Source organism: Pantherophis guttatus, chromosome 10, assembly GCF_059756535.1.
Source record: "Pantherophis guttatus breed Tessera chromosome 10, ASM5975653v1, whole genome shotgun sequence".
In the NCBI taxonomy this organism is placed as follows: domain Eukaryota; kingdom Metazoa; phylum Chordata; class Lepidosauria; order Squamata; family Colubridae; genus Pantherophis; species Pantherophis guttatus.
The window spans coordinates 8,547,448-8,567,354 of record NC_142072.1 but is presented as its reverse complement, the minus strand read 5'-3'; the positions used below and the strand labels follow the sequence as shown (position 1 = coordinate 8,567,354).

The 19,907-nt window shown below is 41.6% G+C and overlaps 1 protein-coding gene across 2 annotated transcripts; it reads left to right on the top strand.

Annotated features, from left to right (window-relative positions):
- Window positions 1-755: 755 nt before the first annotated feature.
- LOC117669259 (neural cell adhesion molecule 1-like) lies at window positions 756-19,486 on the top strand. Of its 2 annotated transcripts, XM_034423559.2 has the most exons (9): window positions 756-937; window positions 4,332-4,421; window positions 4,928-5,149; window positions 7,350-7,496; window positions 10,243-10,377; window positions 11,707-11,897; window positions 13,605-13,698; window positions 16,237-16,402; window positions 18,869-19,486. In XM_034423559.2, the coding sequence occupies exons 1-9, from the start codon at window positions 898-900 to the stop codon at window positions 18,927-18,929; spliced, it is 1,146 nt and encodes a 381-aa protein (XP_034279450.1). In that variant the 5' UTR covers window positions 756-897; the 3' UTR covers window positions 18,930-19,486. The 2 variants fall into 2 exon arrangements, with proteins under 2 accessions (XP_034279450.1, XP_034279451.1); XM_034423560.2 differs by lacking the exon at window positions 16,237-16,402 and having other exon boundaries at window positions 834-937.
- Window positions 19,487-19,907: the final 421 nt, after the last annotated feature.

The window sequence follows — 19,907 nt, the reverse complement described above, 5'->3', positions numbered from 1 at the left end:
TTTGCTTATGAATAGAGCTAGCTATCTCTTTACCTCTTAAGTGCTGACATCTGCTGTGGGCTATCACGGAAGGTGGGGGCTGTTTTCCAAGAGCATGTTTCTCTATTTCTCATGCAGGGAAATATAACATTCTGCCTTTTTTAAATATTTCTCAAAATATTTCATTCTTCTAGGAGAGGGATGGGTGCTAACTTTTTCTTTTTTTTTAATTTGATTTATATGCCGCCCTTCTCTGGAGACTCAGGGCGGCTTACAATGCGTTAAGCAATAGCCTTCATACTTTAGTATATTTATACAAAGTCAGCTTATTGCCCCCACAAACTGTGTCCTCAATTTACCTACCTTAGAAAGGATGGAAGGCTGAGTCAACCTTGAGCCTGGCGAGATTCGATCTTACTTTAATTGCAGACAGCGGGTGTTAAATTACAGTGCTCTGCCTGTTGAGCTATCCAGGCTCCTTAAAAGTACCTTGTACTTTCTACAATTGTAAATCAAAGAGAAAAGCTGGCCTGTGGAGTTCTAGAATGCAGTTACCCCGAAAGATGATTAAAAAAAACCTGTGCAAATGCATATGCGACGTAAATAAAGGCACAAGTAGGGAGTATTCAACAGGCACACACCCATGACACAAATACACCCATGGAGAGACACACCCACCTATAGACACACAATTTATAGACCTTCCTTTCCTCTATCTTTTCCCCCCTCCCAACTTAATTTCCTCTTTCCTTTTCCTCCTCTGCAGACATAGAGATACACGACAGGGAGGAGGGGAGACAGAAAGGGAGGTAAGAGGGAGGAGGGTCTCTTTATAAACTTCCCAGGGTCCAGGAATCCTTTCAGATTGCTGGTGCCAAGGAAGAAGTCCAATTCTGAATCCTAGCCCACCCCACTGAGATGGGAGCAGAACATTTTCTCATTTTCATTTTTGCAGCAGGTAAGATGCCCAAGGCCAAGAATTCTGAAAGAGGGGGAGGGAGGAATTTTGGTAGGGGCACATCTAAAATCCAGCACCTCAGTGCTTGGAGAAAAATGGTCTGAATCCATTTCATTCTCAGTGGATTAAGCCAAGGCAGCCTGTCTAGACCAGATTCCTGGCAGATGTGTTTGAACTATGACTCCTATGTTCCCCAAGCAACGAATTCCATGTTGCTTGGAAAGGTGATGGGAGCTGGTTTACATCGAGGGCAAAGAAGACTGATATAAAGACAGAAGAGCCTTGGTAGTACAGTGGTCTAAGGCACCCTGTTATTAAGCTGATTATTAAGACCAGCTGCCTGCAATTACTGCAGGTTCGAATCTCGCCAAGGCTCAAGGTTGACTCAGCCTTCCATCCTTTCTAAGGTAGGTAAATTGAGGACCCAGTTTGTGGGGGCAATAAGCTGACTTTGTATAAATATACAAAAGAATGAAGGCTATTGCTTAGTGCATTGTAAGCCTCCCTGAGTCTTTGGAGAAGGGCAGCATATAAATCAAATAGAAAAAAAAGAAAAAAAAAGAAGGAGTTTGTGCAGTCAAAAGAGTAGCTAGGTGGCATATAATTGCAATTTCTTCATCCAGCAGTATCATTTTTCTGTGGTTCCAGGTCCCTTATGTTACACCTCCCCCGCCTTTTAAAATTTCTGTTCTTAAGAGCTTGCTTAAGGTTGTTGAAAAGTCCCAAAGGTGCTTTTTCAGGAGGCACTGGACTTCCTTGTTTTTTCTTTGAAGATGTTTTGCTTCTCATCCAAGAAGCTTCTTCAGCTCTGATTGGATGGTGGGGAATGGAAGGATTCATATCCCTTGCAGATAGCTGGTCGTTTGAATCCTTTTAGAGAGTCGTTGAAGCACTTGGAGGTTTATCTGTGTCCTCAGGGTCACCTGAGTAGTGCTCCTGGTTCCTGTAGTCTGCAATTTTGGGACAACCATGACCTGGATGACTGAGAATCTCTACAGATGACCAGCTGCCTGCAAGGAATATAAATCTTTCCATTCCCCACTATCCTGTCAAAGCCGAAGAAGCTTCTTGGATGAGAAGCAAAATGTCTTCAAAGAAAAAAAACAAGAAAGTCCAGTTGCCTCCTGAAAAAGCACTTTTGGGACAATCATGACCTGGATGACTGAGAATCTCTACAGATGGTTGTTGAGAAGGTTGGTATATCTCTGAATCTTTGGATCTTCTCGTCTGGATTCATCCATGGTAGATCTAGTGCCTCCTGGGATAGTCAGATACTTCCAGCCAACTAAACTAATTTCTGGAGAAAAAAATAATTTTGGAGAACACAAATGTTGACATCAGAATCTGCTGTAATCAGGAGAATTCCCAAGTGTTTAGAGAGAAGCCATAGTTAATACAGGGTGTGCTACCTTTAAAGATGCAATACCTGGATTTTGGGGGGGGGGAATCTTCTATTTTTTTAAAAAAATTGATTTATATGCCACCCTTCTCCGGAGACTCAGGGTGGCTTACAATGTGCTAAGCAATAGCTTTCATCCTTTTGTATATTTATACAAAGTCAGCTTATTGCCCACACAATCCGGGTCCTCAGTTTACCTACCTTAGAAAGGATGGAAGGCTGAGTCAACCTTGAGCCTGGCGAGATTCGAACCTGCAGTAATTGCAGGCAGCTGGTCTTAATAACAGGGTGCTTTAGACCACTGTACTACCAAGGCTGTTGTTTCCCATTGCTTATCAGATTTGTTAGTCTGTTTCCCATTTTTGTTTCCCCTCTCTCTCCCCTAAAGCATATTCGTTCCAAAATAGTCATTTCTGTGGAATGCAATTTCTGTAGGAGAAGTTTCCACATTAAACCTATAATCCTATATAGATATTTTTGTGTTGGCATCTAGAGCATTCTGCAATACCTGATAAAATATATTTTGTTTGTCTTCCAAATATTTTGAGTAAAAAAAAAGACACATATAAATATTGTGCGAAGTTAGAAGTTAACATCTGGTCACACTAGCTATATTCCAAGCCATAGGGGCTAAAATACACAGATAAATGTTTCATTTCTTTTTCTCATTAAAAATTGGATAATTTACAGACCCTTCGCATTCCTGGACATAAATTGTTTCAACTCCTACCCTCAAAAAACGCTATAGAGCACTGCACACCAAGACAACTAGACACAAGGACAGTTTTTTCCCGAACGCCGTCACTCTGCTAAACAAATAATTCCCTCAACACTGTCAAACTATTCACTAATAGTTGCATTACTATTACTATTAGTCTTCTCATCGTTCCTATCACCCATCTCCTCCCACTTATGACTGCATGACTGTAACTTTGTTGCTCGTATCCTTATGATTTATATTGCTATTGATTGTTTCCTAGTATGATTTGATTGCTTATTTGTACCCTATGACTATCATTAAGCATTGTACCTTATGATTCTTGATGAATGTATCTTGTCCTTTTATGTACATTGAGAGCATATGCACCAAAGACAAATTCCTTGTGTGTCCAATCACACTTGGCCAATAAAGAATTCTATTCTATTCTATTCTATTCTATTCTATTCTATTCTATTCTATTCTATTCTATTCTATTCTATTCTATTCTATTCTATTCTATTCTATTCTATTAAGTATGGGTATTATACCCAGTAACAAAAATCCGGTGGTAATCTAAAAAATATTATTGCTATCCCACATGAATGCTTGGTTGTAAAGTTTGCTTAGTACAGATTGCAAATCACAGTTTACAACCAGTTGCAAAATATCATGCCTCCAGAACACCTGGATCTCTGAAAGCTTGGTATAGTCCTCAGGAATAATTGATGAGCTATACTTTTTAAAGTGATTGTGCAAAATTACTCTACATTGCATTTGATAATTAATTTTTAAATTTTAAATTTAAGTTCAATTTCTGTTGAACCCTGGCTCTTATCCACTTCTCTGTATGTCTCCTACCTGCTTTAGGGAGTGGAGATCAGTGGTGAAATCCAATTTTTTTTACTACCGGTTCTGTGGGCGTGGCTTGGTGGGCATGGCAGGGGAAGGATACTGCAAAATCCCCATTCCCTCCCCACTCCTGGGGAAGGATATTGCAAAATCTCCATTCCCACCCTACTCTGGGGCCAGCCAGAGGCGGTATTTGCCAGTTCTCCAAACTGCTCAAAATTTCCACTACCAGTTCTCCAGAACCTGTCAGTATCTGCTGGATTTCACCCCTGGTGGAGATCCTACAAGATTACTTTACTGCCAACTGTGGTCTTCAGTAGCAGTCCTTTGAATATCTTTAGAAAAAAAATATTGTCTCATTTATTGAGATGGTTTTACTCATTATTATCAGAAAAATAAGATTTTTATGGAAGTTTTTCACTGGTATTTTTTCTCTCTCTCCCAAGGGGCTGTACAGGGTGCCAAGGAATCTCTGGAAATTATTCCTATAAATGGGAATGTGGAATTGAATACACAGGCATATTTTTTATGCAAAGGTAAGTGCATAGGGGACTGGAGGCTAAAACATATGAAGAACAGTTGCAGGAGCTGGGTATGTCTAGTTTAATGAAAAGAAAGACTAGGGGAGACATGATAGCAGTCTTCAAATATCTCAGGGGCTGCCACAAAGAAGAGGGAGTCAGACTCTGGCTGGCCCAGAGTGGGGTGGGAATGGAGATTTTGCAGTATCCTTCCCCTGGGAGTAGGGAGGGAATGGGGATTTTGCAGTATCCTTCCCTTGCGACGCCCACCAAGCCATGCCCAGCAAACCATGCCCACAGAACCAGTAGTAAAAAAAATTTGAATTTCCCCACTGCTTCTGAGGTCTCCTCTACTTGTGTGCACTGCACAGGTGCAGAAACATTTTCTTTTGGAAGCACTGGGACAAACTTCCATAGTTTTGAGAGAAGGCCAAGTACATTCTTGAAGTGATATGAAGCAATATGACCTTTACCGTCCATGCTATGTTAACTGTGCCTTTTTCAATTTTTTGATTTGCCAGTGAGAGGAGGTGGAGGAGTCCAAGTGTCTCTGACTTGGATTGATCCCGAAGGGAATGAAATTGAAGAGGATTCCAAGCCCTACTGGGTGAAGGTGATTGATGAAACATCCAAGGGGCTGGAGATGACTCTCACTAGCCCAGATCAGGGTGGGAATTTCAAGTGCGTTGGAGAATTTGACTTTGAAAAAACTGTTACGAATCAAATTGAAATCCACGTGATCCGTAAGTAATATTTATTTGAGCATCCTGAAAGAGGCTTCAGTGGGATATAGAATACATCTGCAGAATGAAACCCAAAATTGATTAGTAGCTGAGACCCAAAATGGGACAGTGGACAAAATGGTGGAGAGAACAAAGCTAAAAAAAAACAAACAGTAAAATGCAGTGCAGTCCATTAATTCTGCTTTCATGGACACTAGTGTCTTAATTTCTCTAGAACCACAGAACATATTAAGAGCATTTTTATTTTGATGCGTTTCCAGAGCATGCCAAGGAAGATAACATGCGACCTCGCAGATTCAAGATTCAAGGAGATTGAAGGAGAATCTTTAGCTCACCTCTTTCTATATTTCTTTTCCTACAGCAAGTGTGGACCACACCCAGTGTCCTCTTCCTAGCTAAATTGTTGGCATCTGCTGCTAACTGTTCTGTATTTTCTGTTTTAGTCTATAGAAAAATCCGTCACTTACTGTATATAAAGTTATTAAGTTTTGTCTTACTTTAAAAGGTTACAGATTACGCAGTGGTAAATATAGTTAGTGGGTTGTCCCAACATTTTCTTCTTCATTTATATACCTCTATAACTGTCTGGTTTGGTTCTGCAACCCAACAGGACAGACACAGACTTCAGAGGATATTTAGAACTGCAGAAAAAACAATGGCTTCCAACCTGCCTTCCATGGAGGACCTGTATACTGCACAAGTCAAAAAGAGGGCTGTGAAAATATTTACAGATCCCTCACATCCTGGACATAAACTGTTTCAACTCCTACCCTCAAAACGACGCTATAGGGCAATGCACCCCAGAACAACTAGACACAAGAACAGTTTTTTCCCGAACACCATCACTCTGCTAAACAAATAATTACCTCAACACTGTCAAACTATTCATTAAGGCTGCATTACTATTGCTACCATGTTTCGTCGAAAATAAGACCCTGTCTTACATTTTTTTGAACCCTGAAATAAGCGCTTGGCCTTATTGCCATGCGCTGAAAAGCCTGATTGGGCTTATTATCAGGGGATGTCTTATTTTGGGGGAAACAGGGTATTAGTCTTCTCATCATTCCTATCACTCATCTCCTCCCACTTATGACTATATGACGGTAACTTGTTGCTCTATCCTTATGATTTATATTGATTGTTTCCTAGTAAGATTCAATTGCTTATTTGTACCCTATGACTATCATTAAGTGTTGTACCTTATGATTCTTGACAAATGTATCTTGTCTTTTTATGTACACTGAGAACATATACACCGAAGACAAATTCCTTGTGTGTCCAATCACACATTTGTCCAATAAAGAATTCTATTCTATTCTATTCTATTCTATTCTATTCTATTCTATTCTATTCTATTCTATTCTATTCTATTCTATTCTATTCTATTCTGAATTCAGTTCTTATCTTTTTATTTCATTTCTTTCCTCTTAAGAATTGTTGGAGTCAGGTAGCATATCAAACAAATAAGCAAAGGACTGAACGTGTGCCTCTTTAATATTACTTGTCTCACGACAGTAATACAACTAAATGAAATACATTGATTTGATTCAGAATGTTGGGCAAACACTAGGGCACCCATCAGAGGCAGGGTTGAAAAAGTCAAGATGATTGCTGTAATAGCAATAGCAGACTTATATACCGCTTCACAATGCTTTACAGCCCTCTCTAAGCGGTTTACAGAGTCAGCCTATTGCCCCCAACAACAATCTGGCTCCTCATTTTAACGACCTCAGAAGGATGGAAGGCTGAGTCAGCCTTGAGCTTGGTGAGATTCGAACTGCCAAATTGCAGGCAGTCAGCAGAAGTAGCCTGCAGTACTGCCTTCCAACCACTGCACCACCACGGCTCATATCATATGACTGATGTAATAATCTTGACTTTTTTTTTCCCAGTAAGAAAGAAAGACTCTTTAATGGTTTCTTATCTACTCAAGGAATTTTAGTTTCTTCTTGACTTCCAAGTTTTCATTCTCACTGTTCAGAAAAGACATTCACTTTTTGAACAATTGTTGAAGTCTAGGTGTCACACAAAACATAAGGGAACACTTTCAAAATAGAGTGTCAGTTCATAGTGGCTTAATGGTCTTTATTGCATCCTGAAATGATGGACTGCCTTAAGGTGAAGCACCTTGTTGAGGTAGACCATCCATAGTCATTCTTTCACTGCTTCTTGTTTTCTAACCTCTGCCTTTGATCTGCAGAGAGACCTACATTTGTGAACACAATGGATCTTGTGAAGGAAGTTCATGAGGGCCAAAATGTAGAATTCAGCTGTCTGGTCAAAGGAATACCAACGCCAACTATTAGATGGATTTTTGGAAACCAGGACATCAGAAATATTAAGGAAAGTGAGTATGAGATTGTTTATGGGTATCTCTATTTAACAGAAGGGACAATGTTTTTGTGGTGAGAGACAACAAGTCATATTTTTGGAGAGGGTAAAGACCATCCTGAATTTGATAAATCTAGAAAACGTCCATGGCTATTCTACATTACGTGAAACCAGGATTTTCTACATTTTCTCATATTTTGGAGGATGAATTTTGTCTCTTCTTCCTCCTCCTCCTCCTTTAAAAAAGTTTTAGCCATTTTTAATTTATTTCATTATTTATACTTCTCCCCATCCAGATCCTCTCAGCTGGAGTAGAGACTTTCACTACATTACACATTTGCCCCAGGCTGGAGATGTATAGTTGGGTATCAGCAACATACTGATGTACCAATCTCTGGGATATCAGAAGATCTCTCTCTAAATCTCCATGTAAATGCTAAATGAAATAGAGAAAGGATTGAGTTTATGAAACTATTATTACAGGTAGGGGTGGGATTCAAAAATTTTAGCAACTGGATCTCTGCCTGGTTGCTGAGTAGGCATGGCCATGGTGAGTGTGGCCTACTCAGCCTCCTGCACCATGGTGGTGGTGGGGGGGGCATTTTCACCCTCCCCAAGTTCTGGAGGTTTTCTTCAAGCCTCTGGGAGGGCAAAAACGGCCTCCTCTGGGATCCAGAGGCTCTCTAGAGGCCAGAAACAGGCCTGTTTCTGGACTTCCTGAACTTTCAGGAGGCCCATTTTTTGCCCTCCCAGAGTCTCCGCACGGACACTGCACTTACCTGGCATCCAAAACAGGCTGCGTGGAGACTCCTGGGAGGGGAGGGGTGGCGTGGGCGGGGCCAGTCAGTCCTTGCAACTACCAGTTCGGCGAACCAGATGTAAAATTAGCATCTGGTTCATCTGAACCAGTCCAAACCAGCTGAATCCCACCCCTGATTACAGGGTATAATAACACAATTTTGAAAGTCTGATAATCTCCCTTACATGGAAGACAATCAAAGTGGGGCAATCACGAGTTTTTTCTTCACCCTTTCCTGTCTATCCAGGTTTTATTTATTTATTTATTTATTTATTTATTTATTTATTTATTTATTTATTTATTTATTTATTATATTTCTATACCGCCTTTCTCCCGTAGGACTCAAGGCGGTGTACAGTCAAGAAAAATATAGACACACAAACATCATAAAATTGCTAATTAAAATTATTACTTAGTTTGGTCAATTAAATAAAACCCAGAATTAGATAACATTTAAAAAATCATTCACATGTTCGTATGTTTAGCCCCGCCTGTTGGAACATCAGAGTCTTGAGGGCACGGCGGAAAGCACGGAGATCAGGGATATTCCGTATCACCAGGGGCAGTTCATTCCAAAGGGTTGGAGCCCCCACAGAGAAGGCCCTCCCCCTGGGAGTCGCCAGGTTAAATGGATGTTTACACAGTAATCACTAAATTCCCTTTTCAAGGCCACATCTCTGCTTCTCTACACTGAGGGCCCAACTGTGATGGATTGTGCACCTGAAGAAGCAGTAGAGGGAATCGTGGCAGCACACAGCTTTCCCAGGAAGAAAGCAATATATTCCATACAAACACCCAAATTCAGAAACGGCACAGTCCCGTGCTGGATGGGGGGAGGGGGGGAAGGGGGAAGAAGTTTGGGATAGGCACACTATAGAATCTCTCGGGATAGATCTGGACAGTTAAAAAGCTTTAATTTGGCAGGATTCTGTCCATTAGGTGTAAGCAAATAAAGGATTGGACTCGTTTGGATTTTGCTGTGTTGTTTTTGTGCCTGGTATCAGCTTCTGCTTCATTACACAAGCTGATTGAAACTACCAACTCAAGAAGGGGTTGGGGATGGGGAAATCACTGCAAAATGGTGCCCCTAATACAGTGTTCCTCAACCTTGGTAGCTTGAAGATGGGTGGACTTCAACTCCCAGAATCCCCCAGCCAGCAGCGCTGCTGGCTGGGGGATTCTGGGAGTTGAAGTCCACCCATCTTCAAGCTACCAAGGTTGAGAAACACTGCCCTAATACTTCTGAACATCACAGGTGATCCAGAAGGACTTCATGATCAGTGGCTTCAGAAGCTATGGCTGAGCAGGAAAGTCAGGTTGCACACACCCCTTTCAAGTTCTGCCATAGGTCATTCACAAAAGTGACTGATCCCACTCCATGCCTAAACCTCTCTGAAATAGATTCAGAAAGCACATACGTTATATAGTTGTTGTGTTTTGGGGAGTCCTCAAAATAAAGGAAACTAGTTCTTGTTTCTAATTAGTTGTGGTTACATAAAGTTTGAAGGGACGCGGTGGCTCAGTGGCTAAGACACTGTGTTTGTCGATCGGAAGGTCGGCAGTTCAGCAATTCGAATCCCTAGTGCCATGTAACGGGGTGAGCTCTCGTTACTTGTCCCAGCTTCTGCCAACCTAGCAGTTCGAAAGCACGTAAAAAATGCAAGTAGAAAAATAGGGACCACCTTTGGTGGGAAGGTAACAGCGTTCCATGCGCCTTTGGCATTTAGTCATGCCGGCCACATGACCACGGAGACATCTTCGGACAGCGCTGGCTCTTCGGCTTTGAAACGGAGGTGAGCACCACCCCCTAGAGTCAGGAACGACTAGCACATATGTGCGAGGGGAACCTTTACCTTTTTACATAAAGTTTGATGGGTTTCATTTAGCCTCAAGACTGCCTGGGACTGCAAATCGCATTAGAGACAGATTTAATTATCACAGCCATTTCTTTTGTGGTTTACAGGGCAACTATTTGTTGAAAATGGGAAGCTTCTGATAGAGAATACCCAATCATCCGATGCTGGTATTTACATTTGTGAGGCAACCATTGAAGAACGCAATGAAGTAGCTTTTGCAAATTTTACACTCAACATTAAATGTAAGTTCTCTTTTTTCTGTCTCATGGCACTATACCACTTTAGGGAGCACTGATTTTTCTATTGGTAGGTTGTTTTTTTTAATGCTTTCAAATCAGTGTTGACTGATTTGAAAGCATTAAGGCCATTTTCCTGCCATTTTCCATGAAGGCCGTTTTCGCCCTCCCCAGACTCCCTGAAAGGCTCTGGAGGCTGGGGGGAGAGAAAAATGGGCCTTCCCCACCACCACCCGAAGCCCTCCGGAGGCAGGAAACAGCCTTTTTCCCTACTTCTGGTGGCCCCAGTAGGCCCGAAAATCAGCTGGCCGATGCATGCATATACGCCAGGGCCGAGCTTGCGTGCCCACCAATATGGCTACGTGTGCCACCTCTATTATGTTGAAATGAGTAAAGTCTAATGAAAATTGAGAAACCTGATTTTGCATTAGAATATAGTGGAGGTTGTAATCGCACTAAAGAAAACCATGCTTCTTTTTCTTAATTATAAAAATAATTCTTTGTTTATGCTTTGTTTAGCATGGCTAATCTTATATCAATGTCATATTGAACATGAATTGCTTAACTCTAATAAATCTCTCCCCATTTATTGATAGTATTTTATTTTATTTTTAAAAGAAAGCACTGCTTGAAATAAATAAACACAATGGCTACACTTAGAACAACCGGGAATTATTTTCACCTCTTTGAGAGAAGTTGGCTATAAATTAGTGAGTTAGTGAGACGGTTTTCGTTTTCACTCTCACTCTGACAACACTTCCACTGTGTTGTGGTTGACTTCTTGTGGGGAAACTTGCCAGCATCACCCAGCCTTCCTCATTCTCACAGAAAGATTGCTTCCTCTGAATCTTTGAAGATTGTTCTGAATATTGCAGGCAGATTTTAAAAAAACCCAGAGGTGAAAAGTTTACACCTGCCCCTGACTTCCCGTACTTTTTAGAAATTGAAAACAGGTTAAAAAATAGGTCATAGCTACAGATAATTACTGAAATTATACCACTGATGCTCAGTATAACACCAAGAAGAGATTCTGAGCAGAGTACAGAACCCTGAGTTGTTTTCATGATAAGAAGTGTAAATTTTTGAGTTTAATTTCAACATCTCCACAATATTATTTATCAAGGTTAAAAAAAGACCCCCCTCAAATAATAAAGATTTTGTTTATGACTACTCCATTCCTTTTACTCCAACCAATTTGAAGTTCTTCTTGTTGTACGCTTTAGAAACCATAGTCTAAGTGGCTTGTAAACCATAATTTATTGCCTAAGGCAATGTATAAACCCAAATATAAAATTCATGACATATTTCAGTATATATTTCTGTCCTCCCATTCAGTTGCTCCTAAAATAGAGCTCCTTACAAGTGTACCTTTGGTCACTCAGACTGGGAATCCCATTCAAGTCAACTTCACCATCCTGGCTAACCCCTCACCTTCTGTCTCCATTGCTTGGAAGGAGAAGATTTTTGAAGATGATGCCATCAAAATGATAGCGCAGAACCAAAATAGATATTTGTTCCTCTTTGAGGTGAGACATGACATTTGGTGAACTTGCCAAGACTTGAGTCATCTTTATACTGCCATACTAAATATCTTTGAATAGGGAAAGAAATGAAAAACATTGATTAATGATCCTATTTATGATTAAGTCATTTCTTCCCCTTTCCATGATGACTTTTTCAAGAGTCTTTATTTCAACACTTCCCAAATTCTGACAAAATTTGTACTATTTTCTTAGCATGTATCCTGAGTACAGGCTGCTTCTTGCTTTCTAAACTGTTCCCAATCTCTGGAATCAACTCTTTTTTCCTTCCTTCCTTCCTTCCTTCCTTCCTTCCTTCCTTCCTTCCTTCCTTCCTTCCTTCCTTCTTTCTTTCTTTCTTTCTTTCTTTCTTTCTTTCTTTCCCTCCTTCTTTCCCTCCTTCTATCTTTTTCTGTGATTAGCATATCTAATTTCGTAGCCTTCTATGTCTCCATTGTGCATTCCAAAATGGTTATTTTGCTGTTGCTCTAACTAGATTTGGAAAACTTATGGTCTTGCCAGCCTGATGCTCTCATTCGTTAATTATAATCCAATTTTCTGAATTAACGAAGTTTTCTACATAATCAGCTCTTGCCACCACCAGCGGCGGCTGTTTGTAGGCACTCTGATCCTGTTGGCTAGATGCCAATGATCAAACTTCCTTTTTTAGCATTTAGTTGACCAACCTGATCTGTAGCGCTGAACCACCAAGGCTTAAGTAAACAAGCAACATCAGTCCATTAAAATCTACTGAGAAGATTGTATTCTATAAGTGTAAAATGAAAACTCAGGAGGTTCACCAGAACCTCTCTCTAAAGAATCAGTGAACACAGAGTAGAGCACTTATAAGAGATGATGGTGAAAATGAAAAAGCAGTCATTGTTAGAGAACCAATTCCCCCCTCCCTTCAAAACATATGGCACAGGGGTGGTATTTACTTACCTTCGCTACCGGTTCCCAAATGGGAGCGCGCCAGAGGTGGTATTCAGCAGGTTCTGACCAGTTCCGAAGAACCGGTAGTGGAAATTTTGAGTAGTTCAGAGAACCGGTAAATACCACTTCTGATTGGCCCTGCTCCCATCTATTCTCTGCCTCCCAAGTCCCAGCTGATCGGGAGGAAATGGGGATTTTGCAGTAACCTTCCCCTGGAGTGGGGTGGGAATGGAGATTTTACAGTATCCTTCCCCTGCCATGCCCACCAAGCCACGCTCACCAAGCCATGCCACACCCCATCAAGCCACGCCCACAGAATGGAGTGCGCATGCGCAGAGTTTCAAAAACGGGACGTGAGGATGTCTGGGCGGAGCCTCCCATAGCCACCGCTACCAGTTTGCTCGAATCGGATAGAACCGGCTGAATGGCACCACTGATAATGCACCATTTGAAGCTATGGTTCCTGGGAACTTGCTTCTTCTGCCTCTATCTCTTATTAGGCAGCACCTTAAAGTGCTGAGAAACTAAGATATTTGGAGGGTGGGGAACCAGACCTGAGATCTACTATGACAGGTGGCAAAGGACAGATTTAATTCTGGTCTGTAACCATAAAAAAGTTTGTTTTTGAAAGGTTTGACTTGTGGGCAGAAGGTTCCCTATCCCTGTTGTATGCAAAGTCCTAAATTGGCCTCTCTTAATTTGGTGAAGAATTTTTCTAATAGCAGATTGGGTGGTTTTTAAGAAGGGACATTAATTTTTAAATATTATTTTGTTGTTAAGATTACACCAACTTCGCAAGAGGACATTCCAGAACTCGTTATAACTGCTGCTAATGAAGTGGGCACCACCAAGAAGAACGTTCCGTTGGAAAAAGGTGAAGGATCAATATTTACTCGTGAACCGTCAGATTGGATTCAGGCTACCTATTTGGCAAATGTAAAAAAATAACTTAACTTTCCTTCTGTCCTCACTAGGAACTCTGGCAACTGTAATTCTGTGAGAACATCACAGTGTCTCTACAGAATTCTGAACAGCCTTGTGGTTGAACTACGGCCCCAGGATTCTTTGGGAAAAATCACCCTAATTAAATAGTGGTGTTATACAATTTTATTAAATGCATTGTGTTGCAATGCATTGCCCTGGACTGTACTACAATACACTGAGTTGTGTATTGCTTTGACAGATTGACTTTTCTCTGTGAATGTTAAGGTGGCTTAAGTAAAGATGTAAAAATGACTACCATATTTTCTTGTAGATAAGGTGTTACTAGGCAGTGGTCAGATAAAAGGCAGTTGAGCCTGCAGAAGAAAGGAGGGCATGGCAAACATCTTAGAAGAGACCCTCCCTAGTTTCTTAGACTGTAAAGGTGAAGTGGAGATATATATTCAGAGTTGCAAGGTTCTGTTACTGTAATATTATGATAAAGATAGTGCCAATATGTCAACTCACAAAGCATCCCTGGCCTGCTCTCAAGTTGCCATAAGCAAGGGGGATGGGAACCTGATGAAACGGCATAGCAGCCAAAGACAGATGCACATTCCAAACTTATCTCTCTCAAGGCTATATCCCAGGGTTACCCACAGCGGTCGGAGGGGACTGATCTCTACAACCCGCGAAATTGCTTCATTGGCGAATGTGATTGATGACAAACCCTGGGGGGAGGAGGGAAACAGGGTCATGATTGGGGCATAAATTACGTGGGGTCAGAGCTGGCTGCACTTGGGAACGTGTGGACATGAAGCTCCTAATAAATAACTGGATTTCTTTTGAAGCTTGGCTCAAGGCTCATGATTTAATTAGGGCATCCTTCGGAACCCTGACAGCAAGCCACACAATATCCTGACACAATACTCATGCTTGATTCTTCTTATCTGGACTATCTCAAAGGGCTGACATTGGCTTATCCACAAGTATATATGATAATATTTTTTTAAAAAAAATACTCATATATCTCATCTGTACTTGCAGGTAAGCCAATTCTCAAATTTCTAACTAAAACTTCAAGAGAAAAGGGTCTTCCTTAGATAAGCCTATTGTGAAAATTAAAGCCTATGAAAACGTTAAGGATTGCCTTATCTATGGATGGGGCTTATCCATGAGTATATATGGTATCCTCAACTCACAGTAAGCTTTGTGGTGCAAGATTTATAACAAGAGTCTTTTTAGTGACAGTTTGAGAGAAGGTCTTGTTTCACTTAAAAATAGGAGTCATTTTGCAAGGTATTTGCCATTTTTTCCTACTGTTTTTGGATGGATGTTTCTGCCATTTGAATTTACATGGGTTTTTTTTTCTTCCTCTGCATTCCACCCCCTCTTTTTGGCCTATGTTTGGAGTATAGATGATGACAGTTAGATGAGCCACCGGTGGGGAACTAGGTCACATCCTGGAGAATATTAATCAAAATGTGATGTCAATTTCACTGTCACTGAATTAGTCAATAGGTGACCTATTTTACCTAGAGGGAACAACCCCAAAGTATATATTTAATGAAATCATGAACTTTTTTTTTTTAAAAAAAAACCAGGTACTGTAAATCTTTAAATTGACGTAGCATAGATTTAAACTTAAAACTTTCTGAGTCAATTAAATAAATTGGTCTTTGTTTTGTTTTGGGGAAAGGAAGGAAAAACTCAGAAAATTAGCAAACGCACAGTGTTGTTTCCCCATTAAGCCTACCTGTCAGGTTTCGATGTCATCTCAAATAAATTGCACTCCCAAACAATTAATCTTTGCTGAAATATTCCATTTATTGAGTACGACAGATGTGGCCCCGACTTCGTCGTAGCCGATACTAACCCTCTGACCCCCAAACCCTTCCCTTTCTGTTCCCCAATTCTCATCTTCTCATTGGCCATCTTCCAAGTCAGTCTCCCCAGCTTCTGACCTCACCCCACAGGAATGTTCCCCCCGCCATCCCATCTCCTAGGGGATCTTATCTACAGAGAAATAAGTAGGTGAAAAGTCAAGCCTCGTCTTTTTATGTCAGCATCAGAATGCTGACATTACCTTTCTTTTATGCCTGTCCCTTAAAATGTATAAGACTCGGTATAACTTAGCAAATGAAATTCTTTTCAGTGTTTTTGGGTACATGGGTTACAGAGTGCTGGTCAGTAGTGGGTTGCCCCCTGGTTCGCACCGGTTCTATAGAACTGGTAGTAAAACCGGCGGGAGGCTCCGCCCAACAACCCCGATGTCATCAGAATGCTTCTGCACATGCGCAGAAGAGTGCATGCGTGCACAAGCGAAGCAAACATGCGCGCGCTGCCCCGTTGCAAACCGGTAGTAAAGGTAAGTAGAACCCGCCCCTGGTGCTAGTGGTACCTTTATTGTCTCTAGTTTTGGAAGAAAAGTTTGATGTTACAATCATCTCTCCATCTGTTAGTTCAAGCAGAAGTTCTTCTTTTCTTCCAGATGGAGGCTTGGGATGGGGCAGCATTTTAGCAATTGTGTTGGCAATACTGGTGCTCCTCTTGCTGATAGATGCCTTGTGTTATTACAAGCGCCGGTGTGGCTTCTTGATGTTCTGCAAAAAGAATATTCTGTGTAAAAGGTCTACAACAGGAGTTGAGAACAATGGGTAAGTTGGTATTTAGCACTCAAAGATGAGTGTTATTGTGATGACCTAGGGCAGTGATGGTTAACCTTTTTGCCATCGCGTGCCAGGAGGGGGGGCGGAGGAGGTTCACACGCACGTGTGCCCACACCCATAATTCTATGTGTCCTGCCCTGTGCATGCATGCACAACCCCCCCCCTCCACTCCGCTCATGACACGTGATGGCCCGGTAGGCCCGTTTTTCTTTCTCACCTGGCTCTAGATCCTTTCTGTGCATCTGGGGAGGGCGAAAACAGCCTTTCTCACTCCCTTGGAGGCCCTCTGAAGGCCTGAAACGGCCCATTTCCCAACTCCCGGTGGGACAGGAAGTGACTTTTTTGCCGTCCCCAGCCTCCAGAGACTCCTAGAGAGTTGGGAGTTTGGAAATGGGCTGTTTCAGGCCTCTGGTGGGCCTCTGAGGGAGTGGGAAAGGCTGTTTTTGCCCTCCCCAAATGCATAGAGAGGATCTGGAGCCAGGAGAGAAAAAAAAAAGGGCCTTCCCCACCTCCCCAGGCCCTCCGGAGGCAGGAAACAGCCTGTTTCCCTACTTCTGGTGGGCCCAGAAGGCCCGAAAATCAGCTGGCTGGCACATGCATGTGCGCCAGAGCTGAGCTGACGTGCCCACTGATATCGCTACGCGTGCCACCTGTGAAACACGTGCCATAGGTTTGCCATCACAGACCTAGAGCAAGGCATGGAGGCAACACAGCTAGCTGGTAGTTCAAATTCCCCTTTATTTGGCCCAGATTTCCCCCAAACGCAGCCATGTTTATGACAAGTCCCGGAGCAAAGCACTCACACATACTTCCAGCAGCCTCTGGCTGTGAGTAGTCCAGCAAACACGGTTAGCATGATGGCTTCATGGCAAGAAATCCAGCAAGGCAAAGGAACAAGGCAGCAATGAGGCAAAACATCCAACAAACTCCAAACGTCGGCAAGCCACACTAAACTCCATGATTTCAGCATTTGTTCCCAGCAAGTTCCCCTCCCCACGGCATCTTCTTAAGTCTCAGTTCCCAGGTGTGCCTTGTGAAGAGGGGTGGGGTGCTTTCCTACCAAGTCGTCAGGTTGGCATGTGCTGTTCCCGCCTCCTCTCCACTCTCTGTGCTCAGGGATCAGGAGGGGCAGTCGTTGCTCATCACCTAAGCTCCGTCACTCCTCATCTCCACTGCCTTCCTTCTCTTCCCCCCTCTCTCGGTCATCCTGCCCCTGTTTGTCTCTGCTGGCAAGCCATCCCTAGCCCAAGGAACCCGGGGCTGCCTCGTCCTGCTCTTCCCCACTTTCCCCCGAAGGCAACAAGGCCACATCCTCGACTTCTGACAGTCTCAGCTTCGGCTCGTCCTCCTCCACGGACTCAGGTTCTGATGGGGCCATGACAGTTATAGAAAATAAAACCCAAGAGAAAAAAAGGTGGTGAGAAAGGAATCCTAGTTTACCCCTCTTCTAAGGTGACTTTTCTACAACTCACTTGTGGAGCCCTCACTTGGGTTGGTTCCATTCCACCAGTTTGGTTCATACATAGATGGTTTTCCTTCACCCTGGTTGAGTTTGATGGTTCCTTTGGGATGACCAATCTCTTTAGTTTGCTCAGGTGATACAAGTCATTTTTATTTAACATCATACATGCCTTGCACAGTTTTGTTGATTGCTACAATTTTTAGGAATTCCTCAGCCAGCAAATGTGGAATATCTGTGCAAATAATTAAATGTTCCGTGTTCCAAATGTTACATTTAATTATGTTCCATTTAATTATGGAAGAGTTCACAAGGACAAATGCATTTTTTGTTTTTTTTTAAAAAAATACCTTGCTCAGAAACCCATAGCATTTGTTTCCTTGTTGACTATAGGGAAATAATTTTGGGGGTATGTGTGGGTTAGATTCAGAAAATAAGGGTGAGGCAAGGGATTAAATGACCCTTCCTGAATAATGGTCAAATCCTGAAGGATTAATAAAAAAATGGAAACAAAGTTCTGATTATGGATCACTTGCCATATATGTTAGTTGGATCTCTGAGGTTTCAATTAAGACCTCTTTGTTGATCTCATTTTAGGACCAAACTCATTAATTAATTTAAAAATGAAAAGGTTGAAAAAAAAAGAGACAATTCAAACTCTGAACTGCAAACATATAACCTCCATAGATAGAAACTGAAGGAGGAAGGTCAAGCAAATCTTCATTTTTTAGAATAGAATAGAATAACAGAGTTGGAAGGGACCTTGGAGGTCATCTAGTCCAACGCCCTGCTTAGGCAGGAAACCCTACACCCACTTCAGACAAATGGTTATCTAACATCTTCTTAAAAACTTCCAGCGTTGGAGCATTCACAACTTCTGCAGGCAAGTTGTTCCACTGATTAATTGTTCTCACTATCAGAAAATTTCTCCTTAGTTCTAAGTTGTTTTTCTCCTTGATTAGCTTCCATCCATTGCTTTTTGTTTCTTTCCACAGGAAAATTCTCTCAAAATCAGGAAAAAGCCCTGTAGTCAACATCTCTGGTTCAGAAGCCTGATTGGACCGTAGCAATGAGATCAGATGATGAAATATTGACTTTCTGCAACCATGTTTGGATACACTGGGCAAAGAAAAAGGAGTTTCTCCTCTTTATTATACCTTTCACTATTCTTCTACTCTTATTATCACCTTTAATGGACCTGTTGCTCTAAAATTAGTGGCAGGTAACATCCATGATGGGCTGAAATCCTGTGCCCACAATTTGGAGTTATCCTTTCTTTTATAGATAGGACCAAAATACATCATTACATCGACACAACATTATATCAATGCATTACATCCAGAACATTTTTGCTTTTCAGCTTATGGTTTTTTTTAAAAAAAGTTTACTTTTAACATATAGGAGGGGGGAGTTATGATACTTTGTTACCCCACTATGTATTTATTGGTGTAGCCAAACTTGTGGTCACATTGTTAATACACAATGTGTACAAACAATGTGGCACTAACTTTTTTTTTTATTGATGTAGCCTTTTTCCAAGTCAGAGTTTTTGAATGGCATTGAAGTAATTCATAACAGAGCAAATAAAATAGTTATTTCCAATTAAACCACAATATGGCCTAAGTTGGTGATTAGTTAAATACCTGGAAATGTACGTACATCCACTTGACATACAGTAGGTTAGGGGGGGTGATACCAGAGAACGTCTCAAAATAAGCTGAAGTTGAAACATTTTGTTAAGAAACATCAAACCAAAAATCGAGTGTTTTTGCTGCCCGAGGAAGAAAACGCGTGATGCCGCGGTCAGAAAAAAAGCTGCCTAGGAGCAAATAAAATTTTTTTTTCTCAAATGTAGAAACGGATGCTAGAATGTCGTTCGAGGTGGAATTCCATGCTTAAAAATATTATTATTAGCTGTTTTTAAAAATCGAGTGTTTTTGCTGCCCGAGGAAGAAAACGCGTGATGTCGCGGTCAGAAAAAAAGCTGCCCAGGAGCAAAAAATTTTTTTTCTCAAATGTAAAAACAGATGCTAG

What these genes read in the sequence shown, in the direction of transcription:
- LOC117669259 (XM_034423559.2), top strand. Translation starts at nt 898, where the DNA reads ATGGGAGCAGAACATTTTCTCATTTTCATTTTTGCAGCAG. An exon ending in TTTTACACTCAACATTAAAT is followed by an intron (nt 10,378 to 11,706) that starts GTAAGTTCTCTT and finishes CCTCCCATTCAG; the next exon opens with TTGCTCCTAAAATAGAGCTC. An exon ending in GAACGTTCCGTTGGAAAAAG is followed by an intron (nt 13,699 to 16,236) that starts GTGAAGGATCAA and finishes CTTTTCTTCCAG; the next exon opens with ATGGAGGCTTGGGATGGGGC.